The sequence below is a fragment of the Phytophthora parasitica genome (assembly GCF_000247585.1).
Source record: "Phytophthora parasitica INRA-310 unplaced genomic scaffold supercont2.98, whole genome shotgun sequence".
Lineage (NCBI taxonomy): Eukaryota > Oomycota > Peronosporomycetes > Peronosporales > Peronosporaceae > Phytophthora > Phytophthora nicotianae.
In genome coordinates, this window is record NW_008649084.1 from 120,141 (window position 1) to 131,931 (window position 11,791).

An 11,791-nucleotide genomic window follows, 5' to 3' on the forward strand; every position below is an offset into this window, starting at 1 on the left:
GTGTTCGACAGCGCTGCAGTGGAGTTCGAGTCCATTACCGTTGTGGCACGGGACCACAAATATGCGGGCTGGTGGTCGACGGTGAGATGTGCGACGTACATTTTGGCGATCTGGGTGAGGAGGTTGTTGCACCTGGAAAAGATAGATCATTGAAATCGAATAATAAAATAGTTAAAATAAAACTAAACAAATAGAACTAATGTAAAAAAAGCAATACCTTGTAATTTTACCGCCGAGAAAACCCATGTGAGCTGCAGCAAAGGGCCTCGCTCAGCAACAATCTTAGCTAGCGTTTTCGGTCGGTCTGGCCCCGGCAAAACTATTCACACAGAAGGGAATCACTCCAGCGCTCGCAACATAGCTTCCTCTGCCTCATTTAATGCACGGCACAACGTCGGTGGGGAACACCGAAGAGCATACGCAAAGATGTCTGACCCATACAGCTGTCATAGTAAGCCACCAGCATGCCCAGGGCCTGATGATGGTACTGCAGCTTGCGAAGTCGACTGTCCTTGGGGATTGTATGTCATAGAACTGGCAAAGCAACCCGGGAGGCGCGTGAAAGACGCCCTAGTTTCAAAAATAAAACATAAATGAGTAAATAATAGTACAGACTTTAAATGCTGCTTACAGCAGCTCTCCTTAATGTACTTGTCACTGCAAGGAAGTCGACGTCGGAACCGCCTAGCCAGACGTACATCGAAGTTGTCATCTCGGGATCTGCCAGAACTTTTGCAGTTGCACAATGACTCATACGCACTAAGCTAACATGCTCCGCTTTCATGATCCCCTCGTAGAATTGGCGATGCAGATCTTGAAGATTCGCTATTCTGCGATGTCTAGAGCGCTTCCGCATAAAGCTATTTGGAGATAATCTTACGCATTCCTGTCAACCCTAAGAGGCACTGAGCTTCTTCAGAACGCACCATGGTGTGCCAAGCGGAACCGTGGTGAAGTTAGCTCGAATGTCGAGTCAACATTGAATATCCACCGCTTGAAGTTGCCAATCGACGACCACAGAGTCGTACTTAGCGCTCTTGATGTCCTAATTGTATTTCCACAAGCTTACTACCCTTATGATAACAGAGCTTACTCTTCAGATTGGGGCCATTAGTATAGCGAACGGCTTCAAAGGTTTAATGTGGGGTTTTGGATGTAGTTTCGCAGTGCCGCCGCGATAGGCGTGATAAAATACCTAACAAAGATAAAAGGGTGATTATACAAAAGTGTAATTGAGCCGTTTTAATTGGGTTTCGGAAGACGTCCATTGGTGCCTTTCATTGGGTGCCTTACAAACCTACATAAAAACGGTGAAACCCAAACGTTTAAGGAACCCCTTAAACCCCCCTTAACAACGGGAAAAATTTTTTTTACCAGATATACTATAAATACCTCTATCCAAACTACAGCTAAAAATTTAGTCTGTCCCGACGATACCGACATTGAAGTTGGCAATATGCTACGTTTTGTATTCACTGTGGATAGGAATACATTCACTAGGACAACGAAAACTGTTAAAAGAGAAGCGGCGATGGTTAGTTGCTATTGCTTGCTTATAGCACTTAGCTCGGAGTACCTGACACACCGCAAGCTGCAAATGGCTGTACAAGATCTCAAGAGGCGAGTGAGAGAGGAGAAGTGTCGCATTGAATGACAGTGCCTAATTCGCATGCGCCATGATGTCACGCTTTATTGCCTTAAGGACCCGCTCGACTCCTTAGCGCATGGAAATGCGCTGTCCGCGACCACGCCACAACGTGAATCAGGATTTAGCCTGGGGTCAAGAAGCATCTGTCTAGTTCTAAGCTCGTATCGCTGTCATTCCAACTGCCCCGGCAATTGGGTTTGACCCACACAATTACCCCGTCAGCACCAAAACATAGAGTGCCAGTCACAAACACGTTGTGTAACCAGCTGCTGTAGTGCGCATTTTGAAGATCTTGGTTTGCCAGTTGTCGAGCCTTCAGATAAAAATATAGCTACACATGAAAAGTTTGAATTTAATTATTATTATAAAGCAAATAACCTACCCTGTAGTTTTTTGCCGTCCAAGAACCCCCAAGTAAACATTAGCAGAGGTTGCCGAGCCTCGACCAACCTAGCCAATGTCCGTTGCCTGACTGGGGTAGGCCACAAAATCCGCGCTGGAGAAAAGCCCTCTTCAGCATGCTCTATTACCCGGCTAAGGAGGAATCCCAAACTGTGAGCACAGATCGGATCTAGTCATGCAACCCACGAAAAGCCCATGAGCAACCCCAGCACCGGATGGTGGTGCTGGAGTTTGGGTGGTCGCCTCCGGTTGCTCTATACGTTGGAATACGATAGAATATTTTAACCCTTTCGTGAAAGGACACTTTTGACCTGGCCACATTTTACTATAGAAGGCCAAGTCATTAGGCCGTCAAAGGGGCCATTTTGCCCCCTTTCATAAACTACGGTACTGCAGCAAATCTTCTGCAAATCCTTGTAATTCAAGTAGAAAGGGCGATTCTGCCTCGTCCACACACAAAAAAGTGTGTGTGTGTGTGGAGGGGGGGGGGGGCAAAATGCCCCCATTGACCACGAAAGGGTTAAAGCAATCTAATAAGCGCTTAAAGGCATCCCTGCACGTTAATAGAAATGATTTTAATAACAATACAACCGATAACTTCCTACCATGCGCTACCTTGGAAGACTTGTTTTGTTTATCGTGTTCTTGTCCGTGCCGCGTTCGCAGACTACCACCAAGATGGCTGGTCGGATTTTGACACCTTTAAAGGACAGAGATGTTCCAGCAGTGCGACCTGTAGCAAACGCGCTATCGGGGGCCATCACTTTCATCGATCGGTCGGCTAAATGGGGGATGGGGTCAATCGAGAAGGTCTATCAACGGTTGCTCCATCCCCTGCCTTTCAATATGGGGAAGCAGCACCATAGACCCGACAACCTGTCAAACTTGCTACCTTTCAGGTTCAAACAGTAGGGATTAGTCAAATTAGAACGGCACACATGTACAATTCAGACGATGCATAAGTAGTGACTAAGTGTTTTTAAATATCACAACAGCGTCATTTCCATTATGAAGTTTTTTTTTGTTATGTTTATTCTCTGTTTAAAATAAACGGATGATCATACTGCTTGTTGCCTGCAAGCGATGACAAGAGCATGAGCGTCTGCTCGTGTCGTTGACGATCCTTGGCACGTTCAAGCTCCATTCGCTCTTCGTGGCATTTCCATTCCTCAGCGCGGATCAATTCTCGCTCGACTCTACCATTTTTTTCTTTGCTTCTTCTTCACGCCATTTACTTTCGTCTTCTCGTTGTCGTTGCCAGCGTTTCTTTTTTTTTTTGCTTCTGCAGCTTCGTTCTTTTGAAGCCGATCGTGTTCTTCTCTTTCGCTTTTCTCCGCTACCTCTTGCTCGTATCTCTCCTCTCTTCGTATTTTCTTATCGCTCTCGGCTCGTCGGTCTGCGTCTTCTTTACAGTATAAAAGAAGTTGCGTAATTCCGTCGATCCGTCCTTTTGTACAGCGTCCATATTTTTATCCGCTTCATTCATTTGGGCCATTCGTTTCATAGCTTGGGTGCGCTTCGAACTAACGTATGTCAGAGTGGAACCACTGCTTTCCCCCAGCGATCGTTCCCCGTTCGATGCTACGGAGCTACCACCCCTTGGCTCATGGTTGTCCAACAGAATACGCATGGCTCCTCCTCTAAGTCTATTAGAGGTAGTTGGTAGTCGGTGGGGGGGGGGGGGGGGTACGTAGCAAGCCGGGAAAATACGTATTGTAAATGTAGGGGATAGCACCAAAAAGAATGATAACGAAGTGGTTTGGAGCATTCACAATAATAATGTACTTCCTCTGTGCTGAAAACTTATCAGCAGTTGACTTTGACCCGCCGTTACACACACAATACTTACTCAATTTCTACGAATCAGAGTGTATATTAACCGCTGCTGTCTGTGCTATTGGAGGATATGCATTTTGCGTCCTAACTACCCAAATTGCGGTCACGACAGCCATTTAAAGCCTCCCCAAAAAGCAGTGCCACGCCAAAACACCCGCCACACTTTCAAGTCAGCGCCTACGGCGTTCCAAGAATGGGGAAACGCAAGGTGAATGAAACAACGCGCTATGCAATCTTACACGAGCTCCTAAAGCGCAGTATTGACGGAGTTCTCCCGTATGGCTTGAAGACCTCCGTAGCGAAGCACGTCGACGTACACAGGGACACTGTGGCGGCTATTTGGAGCAGATACAAGGAGTCGGTAGCTGCAGGCAATATTGCTGGGGATATCTCGTGCAGATACAAGGGCAGATCGGGTCGAAAGGGGTACAACAGGCAGGAGCTTGAGGCTAAAAGCGCGGCCGTACCTGCCGAACGCCGCTCCACTATTCGCTCTACTGCAGCCTGTGTAGGCGTCTCCTTGGGTGTCATTCAGCGCCTGCTTGCGAGCCACGCCTTAGTCGCCAAGACCACCACAATTAAGCCAATCCTCAAGACCACGCACCGCCAACGTCGGATGCAGTACGCCATGTCCTTCCTGGACGACAAGCCTGACGTCCACAGGGACAAAATTGGCCATCGATTTGACCCCATGCTCAACATTGTCCACGTGGACGAGAAGTGGTTTAACCACGACAAGAATCCACGGCGGTACTATCTTCTTTCCGGCGAGGATCCACCCGAGAGACACCGTCACAGCGCCTGCCATATCGAAAAGACCATGTTTTTGGCCGCGGTTGCTCGACTAAGGTAATACCTGTCAGTTTTGATACATTTGTCAACGTTAATAATTTTTTGTATGCTTTGCAGATGGGACCCACATAGAAAAACGAACTTTAATGGGAAGCTGGGATTATGGCCGTTTGCTGAGGAGTACGTCGCCCAGCGTAGCAGCCAATACCGCCCAAAAGGCACCATCTTACAGCGTAACATCGAGTCCGTTGATACGGCAGTGTATAAGCATTTACTGTTAACCTGTGTGTTTTCAGCAAACCGGGAAAAGTGGCCAAGAGGTGACAGGGGGAAGATTATTTACATGCAACAAGATAATGCCTCCCCTCACATACTACCTGACGACGAGGATGTAGTTCGAGAAGGACAACAAAAGGGCTGGGACATCCGTCTTATTTTTCAGCCTGCTAACTCGCCCGATTTCAATGTGTTGGTTTAGGGTACTTCTCGGCTATCCAGAGTCTACAGTACCAAACGTATGTTGCGAGTACGCTAGAGCTAATTGAGGTCGTGCAGAAATCATTTCGTATTCTAGACAATGCCACGTTGGACAATATTTTTCTGACCTTGCAACAAGTCATGGTGTGTGTACTTGCCTGTGATGGAGGCAATGAATACAAACTTCCTCATATGGGAAAGGCTAAACAGCGCCGCAATGGCACTCTGGTGCAATGTGTTGTGTGTTCTAGCGAAGTGTACTCCAGCGCTGTTTCCAAGCTAAGGTTAGAGACATTTTAATAAAGTTTATTACCTTCGCGATCTAACAATGGTCTTGCCAGCAATTACTCTTCAACCAGTCGACATTCATTTTCAACTGCTGATAATTTTTCAGCACAGAGGAAGTATTGAGCAATAACAAAGCATTGTTGATGCTTACCATTGTTGTACCTAGTAGCTCTAGACCGCGTCCAGGCCCGGCGAGCTCTGCTGCACCTCGGCAACCGTCAGGCGCCTCCAGTATGAAGCGTTTTCCTTCAAAACCATTATCATCTCGTAGTTGATGGGCAACATACAGCTCCGCTGAAGAAGAGCCGCGCGCAGTCGTTGCTCGTCGGAGGGACGTCAAGTAGCAGGGGCTCGAACGATGCTGCATCGGCGGTGCCATGGCTCCGCTTGCTGCCAGCATGCAGCAGCGATGTAGCGAAGCAGACGGAGCTGGCGGACGCGTGCTCGGTGCTGACGCTGTCGCGGTCGCCAACCTGAAATGAGGCGATGGAAGCAGCCTGCGCGCGCGACAGAGTGCCCTCGCCTCGCTTTACCTACAGTGGTATAGAGGTGGGGAGAGTAAAAAAGCCAAAAGTTGATAGAAATAGTGCTACCTTGACGGCTGCAGCCTGAAAAGGTTGGCAAATGGACAGTATTTGCATCCTTCGCGAGGTAGTTGGCCATTTCGGGGTAACGCTTCACCACGCCATCAAAAAGTGTGCAGACGTCCGCAAGAGTTGTATTATTAGACGGCAGCGTTACACAAATGCTGTCCAGCGCTTGCAGATCGTGATGAAGCTTCTCGAGCTTCCTGCAATCACGGGAACGAGGCACGAGCTCCTCTACTGTCTCTACAGGTTTGGCAGCATCCTTGATCTGAAGAAATCTCCTCGCCATCTTGAAAGTAGAGCTCCAGCGGGTGACGTTTCTCTTCGCAGGTCGTAGCTCCGTGTGCTTCAGCAGCGTCGCTGCGTTTTTTTGGTCCGAAGTTGAAACGCCAGCTCGTTCACTTGCGAGAGAAGGGCCTCGTGCTCAGCAACATGCTGTTGAATCGCCAAATTGATCCGATGGCTAGCGCAACCAACCAAAGGCAGCCCCATGCGCGTGGCTATGGCCTGGATGGTGATGCAATTGTCACCGATAATGAAGCGTACGCAGCCAGGCTGCTTGCCAGAAACAGCAAGCGTCTCCATGATGAACGCGATGCGCAAGTCAGCTCCGAAGGCGTTCTCTTCAAAAAGTGGCGCTAGCAGCGGCGTGTCGGCAATAACGTAGATCGCGTAGATGCCAACGTAGTACGTGGAGCTGGTGCTCCAGCCGTCAAAATGATGCCGATGCTGTTTGTATTTCATGAGCTATGGCCTTCTCAACCTTCCGCTCTACCGACGCGATGTACTTTTTCAGTGACTGAGACGAGACGGAAGCCCAACGGGACATCTCTCGTGCTAGCTTGTGGTCCAGGTCGTGTTCTGCCCCACAAACCCAGCGAATCCAGTGATAGACAATGCACGCGTAGTCGGTGACGGACCTGAAAGTCTCCACGCTCTTGCAGCCACCTTGGAAATGGGGAATGAGTTTGAATAGGAACGAATGTGCTGCTACTCAATTGTTGGTTGTGAAGGCTTGTCTATATACCCGTTTCTCGAGGAGACTGCCCCCCCCCCCCCCCCCCCCCCCCCCCCCCCCCCCCACGACAGATTTCATTGCCTCAGGGAGCTTAGCGTCATCCTCACATTCGGCCTCACCACCTTGACTTCCAATGAGCCGCCCATTTTTTTTATGTTGCGGTCGCAGCACTGGATTAAACTTTAGTGGAATTTGGCAGTTTATGCCTGACGGGTTTTTCTTGCTATTCAAGCTCTTAAACTTGCGCTTTAGCGAGTCTCGGTCGCGGTCATGTCGATTTTCTTTGCGCTGGGTGTTATAATACGAGCGGCGTGCTCCCACATGTTACTACCTATTGGCTTGATCGTCTTAGGACTGAGCACAGCAGCAGTTGTTATTAAATTGAGTAATTTTGAATACCCGACGCGTCTTCCCCGCGGATGGCAACATCCATTCACAACAAAGTTTTAGTTATGTTGGCAGCCTGTGTAAGTTAGAGACCTTACCTTAGGCATATTGACAGCAATGGAGCGAGGAAAAAATCGAAATGCGAACAAAATGAATTTCGTTTAAAAAAACTTAGTGTGAAGAACGGATCGATTGTATTAAGTTATGTAAGAAATCCAAAAAAAAAAAAACTCAGAAGTATGCATCCACAAACCCAACAAAAATGCGCGAAGATCAGATCCATACATCCGTCACTTGGTATGCGCCTACCATCATGAGCACCTGACAACCGACAGGTCGGGAAGATATTGTAGGTCACGATAAAGCCATTCTGTCACCCACAACGACAGAGGAACCTTTACTTGTCGCCATAGGAAACAGTGACTTCGTCCCCAGGGTAGACGTCTCAGATCGTTATGGCTTCACCCGTCCGTTTGTCACCAACTTGCACTTCGTGAATTGGGCCATGGGCCTGCAAGAATGGTTCATCATTCTCATTTTTCCGCTCGATCTTGCGGCATCGATGCCTACATGCTTGCTGCTTGTGGTCTACGTCTTCAGACGCAAGCGGTAGCCGTCATTGCGCGGTCCGGCACGTCCAAAAACGTCGATCACCCCGATGTATTCACCGATGAGCTCTCCAGCCGGAATAGCGACAATCGCAGTAACACCACATATTCCAGTCTCGGCATGCCGACTGATCCTCAACACTCCGTTTTAGCGAAGCGCATTGCCGCATTGAGCACCAAAGGTGCAATTCAACTTGGTACAGAGCGGCCATTATGTGCGTTAAGACACCGTTGTACGTTGTAGCGAGCCACACATACGCATCCGGCACCTCCGTTACGACCCAAACTGACTTTGAGGGATGTCCAATTCTTAGGGTTTGACTGCGATGTCAACCGAACAACGTCAGCCGGCCATGGCTCTGGTTGCCAAAGGTTCCGGCTCGATACTACCACAGTGTCCTCCAGCAAGAGAAAGCCAGGCGAGCTCGTACTCGAGCTCGCCCACGATTTTCTTACGCAAATCGAAGGTGTCACGATGCGTTCCAGCGCGTCGGTGCGTATCCGTCGGACTCATGACACTTTGCGAACCAGGGGGCACCGAGCAGGAATCCAACTGGCTGAGCAAGTGTACTCGCTTGACGGGCCGTTGTGGGGTCCACGGCGCAGTCGCAGCAGTAGAGACGATGGATGCTGGTGATAGAGGCACCAACTGCGGAGCTGTTGCTACCGCAAAGCGACCAAGTGAAGCGGTGGACGCTCGGTTCTTCGACGCAGAAGGCAGGGTTCCCGAGTGCGGTGGTGGGGTTGCCGTTGGTGGCTTGGGCGACCTCGGCGACCAAGGTTCGGTGATCGTAGAATCACCAGACGCGAATTCGCTGTCACAACGTGAGCCCGACACCACTTCGGGAGCTAACACGAACTGGGGCAGAGATATGACTTGGGTAGTGGCCACTTCCACTACCAAAGAATGGTAAAGCGGCGGCCTGAACGTATCGCAGGTAGAAGAAGAACTGAGGGTGAGGTCGACGATCGGCGTCTCTTGCTGGCAGCTTCTCCGTCGATATCAGATTTCACATCTTGTCTACACTTGCGCTTCTTGGTTGAGAGACGAGGTGGAGTGTTTGCCGGTACATTAAAATGAATGAAGAAGAGCATGGTTAGAGAAGAGTATACGTGGCGTTCAAACAGATAAGAGTTCGCACATGCCGTTCTGCTTGTTATTCCTTGTCGTAGCGTGATAAGTGTCCATTTCGAAGGCTACACACATACATGTCAAACATTTGAGTTGGATTACAGACCGACTCGGACTCCTCGTGAGATGAAGCGTGGCATGTGAACGCACGTGAGGTTTATTGCAGTTCAGTTCTCTAATTGCATGCATTGTATCGAGATAATTGCTAGTACCAAACGCGCTAGAGAGCAACTCGAGAGATCAATTGACTTCTCCCAAGCGGACACTGGAGGAAGAGCCTTGAAAGGGCAGAAGATGTCCGGCAGCCCAACTACACCAATGCGGAGAGCATCGTCTGTGCCAAGCTGGCCCGATTTTTTTAGTGTTGTTTGGGACACTGCCCTCCGGCCATCCCGAGATGAATATCATCAATCGTTTTGGCCGGCGGACATCATGTTACTTACTGCGGAGTACAATCATTCGGGGATCACCTTTCCGAGGGCTCGAACCGGGAGACAAGGTGGAGAACGTTGTGGCCGCGTGGAGCGCTGCAACGCTTCAACGTGCTTGAGCGCTATATGGAGCAGATTCTGCAATGCGGTGAACGGTTCCTTTGTCGGCACATGTGGCAGCTCTTTGAAGGAGAGTCCGTACCTACAAATACGCTGGGACGTAAGAACTGGTATGCGAGACCTCGTTGTGTCGGGCACTATTCCAGCCGGTGAGATATTGGGGGGAGTACTTCGGACACCTTCAGCTATTTTGTGCCCCAACAAAGGCCGGCCCAATCAAAGAAGGTTATCGTCTTCAGTTTAAAGACAAAGACGTCTGGATATAAGTACACAGATATCGATGCTCTCCCCGCTGGAGGCAAGTTGCGTCTCCTTAACCACTCGCGCAATCCGGACGCAAGATTCCTTGAAGTGTGAACTGGGAAGAATCTGACGGTGATTTTGCCGATTCTGTGCTAGACATTTACCCAGGAGACGGAAAGTTACGGGGGCTCGTTATGGTTTTGTGCAGGTGTGGGTGGTGGGGCTGCCAGCACCGTGAAATCCCAGACCTTCCAGCCGCGATGACCGACTAAGCTGATTGGGTAGTGTCTTTGACGAGTGTCAAGGTTGCATGTTAGTTGTGTATTGCAATCTTCGAGCGAGGTTTTCTTGTTGTTGAAGGTGCTGGTGCCTATACGTTTTTCGGCTAGTTTCCTCTGTTGGTGGAAGCATCCAAGCCTCATCCATTTCTTCTTCTGCCCAGCATCAGACAAGAGAATCCACACCTCATGGCTCGTGTACGTTTGTTGTTTTCAGGTTGAAATACCGGTTTAATTTCTTGATCGTACCCTCATATTTAGGTTTTTAGTAGCGAGGGGGAAAAAAGCGGGTATGAAAACTTCTCGATTGCAGAGCAAATGCTCCTTCGCTCCATCGTAGAAGACATTGAACCTTGAGGGTGCAACATGTGGGACCAAGTGGTGCTTCGCTACAATGTTTGGCGCCCTAGAGGGATGAGTAAGTGCGACTTTGAAGTCGGCAAGCCCAAACCAAGCGGAGTCAATGATCACATAGCAAAGTCTACGAAAACTATTGCGAAAGCTCAAGACATACATCGCGCTTTAGAGCTGAAGGCGGGGTCGAGCGATTATAACGACGGCCTCGACGAAGGAGAGGATGACGAGGAGCTGTTGCTCCACGTCGGTGGAGTTTGCGACGAAAACTGATCGAGAGCTCTTAAACGTACTGTATATGAGGTTGAGGAGACGGCCATCCATGACGGCTCCTTAGTTCCTGCGTAATGTCCAGAGGATTCTGTTGGGGCCAACCGCGGCACTACAGATATACAAGATAATACAACACTACTGGGCAACGAGACAGACCCTCCTGAAGCTGAAGAAATAAATAACAGCGAGAATACCCGGATCCTCGACGAGATTCAAGATACAGCAGAAGAATCTTCTCCAGATCAAGTTGATAGTCGTCATTGTAACGGGCCAGGTATTTATCCGCTACTAGCTTACTCTGTAGATAGGAGGAAGCTCACAATTATCAGGAAAACTAGGAACTTTATTTAGGACCAGGGTGGTAGCCCTGGCCGCTCAAATACATGTAAACGACTGATTGGCTAATAAATGGGTCTGGCTCCCCATATATCAGCCAATAAAATGATGATAATTCAGCACACGAATAGTGTGTGGTGATGCACCTACTTTTGTAAAAGAATCTACTTACGTAATGGAGGGGCCCATTGCGGACAAGCTGATAACAAAGCTGTGTCAGAGGAGAGGCAATGGAGGGAGGAGCGTGAAGAGAGGCGAAAAGCTAAGAAAACAGAGAGAAAAGAGCGAGACTGCCATCGAAAAGACGATCTCTCTAGGTCAGAGGCAAAGTTCAAAGTCATACTCGAGACCGAGAGACTTCGACACGAGGAAGCGAAACGCGGCTTGGATTGGACCACAAGAAACGGGAGAAGGGCAAACAGGAGAGCCAACACCGCTTCGTCGAACGCCTCAAACTCGATCGCAGGGACCCGCCAAAGGCACGAGCAGATGATGGCGATGTTCTCTACTTTGATGCACATATGAAGTACATGTTACTGCTGAGGGCGCATACACTAAATTGGCAGGAAGTAGTGAAGAAA

At 49.2% G+C, this 11,791-nt stretch overlaps 5 protein-coding genes across 5 annotated transcripts; 3 read left to right on the forward strand and 2 right to left on the reverse strand.

The window, feature by feature from the left end:
* Window positions 1–3,386: 3,386 nt before the first annotated feature.
* Window positions 3,387–3,680, reverse strand: PPTG_24474 (hypothetical protein; the record flags this gene model as incomplete). Its single annotated transcript, XM_008917329.1, has 1 exon — window positions 3,387–3,680. The coding sequence occupies one exon, from the start codon at window positions 3,678–3,680 to the stop codon at window positions 3,387–3,389; it is 294 nt and encodes a 97-aa protein (XP_008915577.1).
* Window positions 3,681–4,079: 399 nt separating this feature from the next.
* On the forward strand, window positions 4,080–5,920 carry PPTG_19010 (hypothetical protein; the record flags this gene model as incomplete). The annotated part of the gene is made up of 5 exons (XM_008917321.1): window positions 4,080–4,735; window positions 4,796–4,998; window positions 5,157–5,439; window positions 5,613–5,674; window positions 5,733–5,920. 5 exons carry the CDS (start codon window positions 4,080–4,082, stop codon window positions 5,918–5,920), a joined length of 1,392 nt encoding a protein of 463 aa, XP_008915569.1.
* Window positions 5,921–6,378: 458 nt separating this feature from the next.
* On the reverse strand, window positions 6,379–6,774 carry PPTG_19011 (hypothetical protein; the record flags this gene model as incomplete). The annotated part of the gene is made up of 1 exon (XM_008917322.1): window positions 6,379–6,774. The coding sequence occupies one exon, from the start codon at window positions 6,772–6,774 to the stop codon at window positions 6,379–6,381; it is 396 nt and encodes a 131-aa protein (XP_008915570.1).
* A 1,274-nt stretch (window positions 6,775–8,048) lies between these two features.
* On the forward strand, window positions 8,049–9,313 carry PPTG_19012 (hypothetical protein). Its single transcript, XM_008917323.1, has one exon. It carries the CDS (start codon window positions 8,370–8,372, stop codon window positions 8,955–8,957), a length of 588 nt encoding a protein of 195 aa, XP_008915571.1. The 5' UTR covers window positions 8,049–8,369; the 3' UTR covers window positions 8,958–9,313.
* A 1,300-nt stretch (window positions 9,314–10,613) lies between these two features.
* PPTG_24475 (hypothetical protein) lies at window positions 10,614–10,874 on the forward strand (the record flags this gene model as incomplete). Its single annotated transcript, XM_008917330.1, has 1 exon — window positions 10,614–10,874. The coding sequence occupies one exon, from the start codon at window positions 10,614–10,616 to the stop codon at window positions 10,872–10,874; it is 261 nt and encodes an 86-aa protein (XP_008915578.1).
* Between the last annotated feature and the right edge of the window lie 917 nt (window positions 10,875–11,791).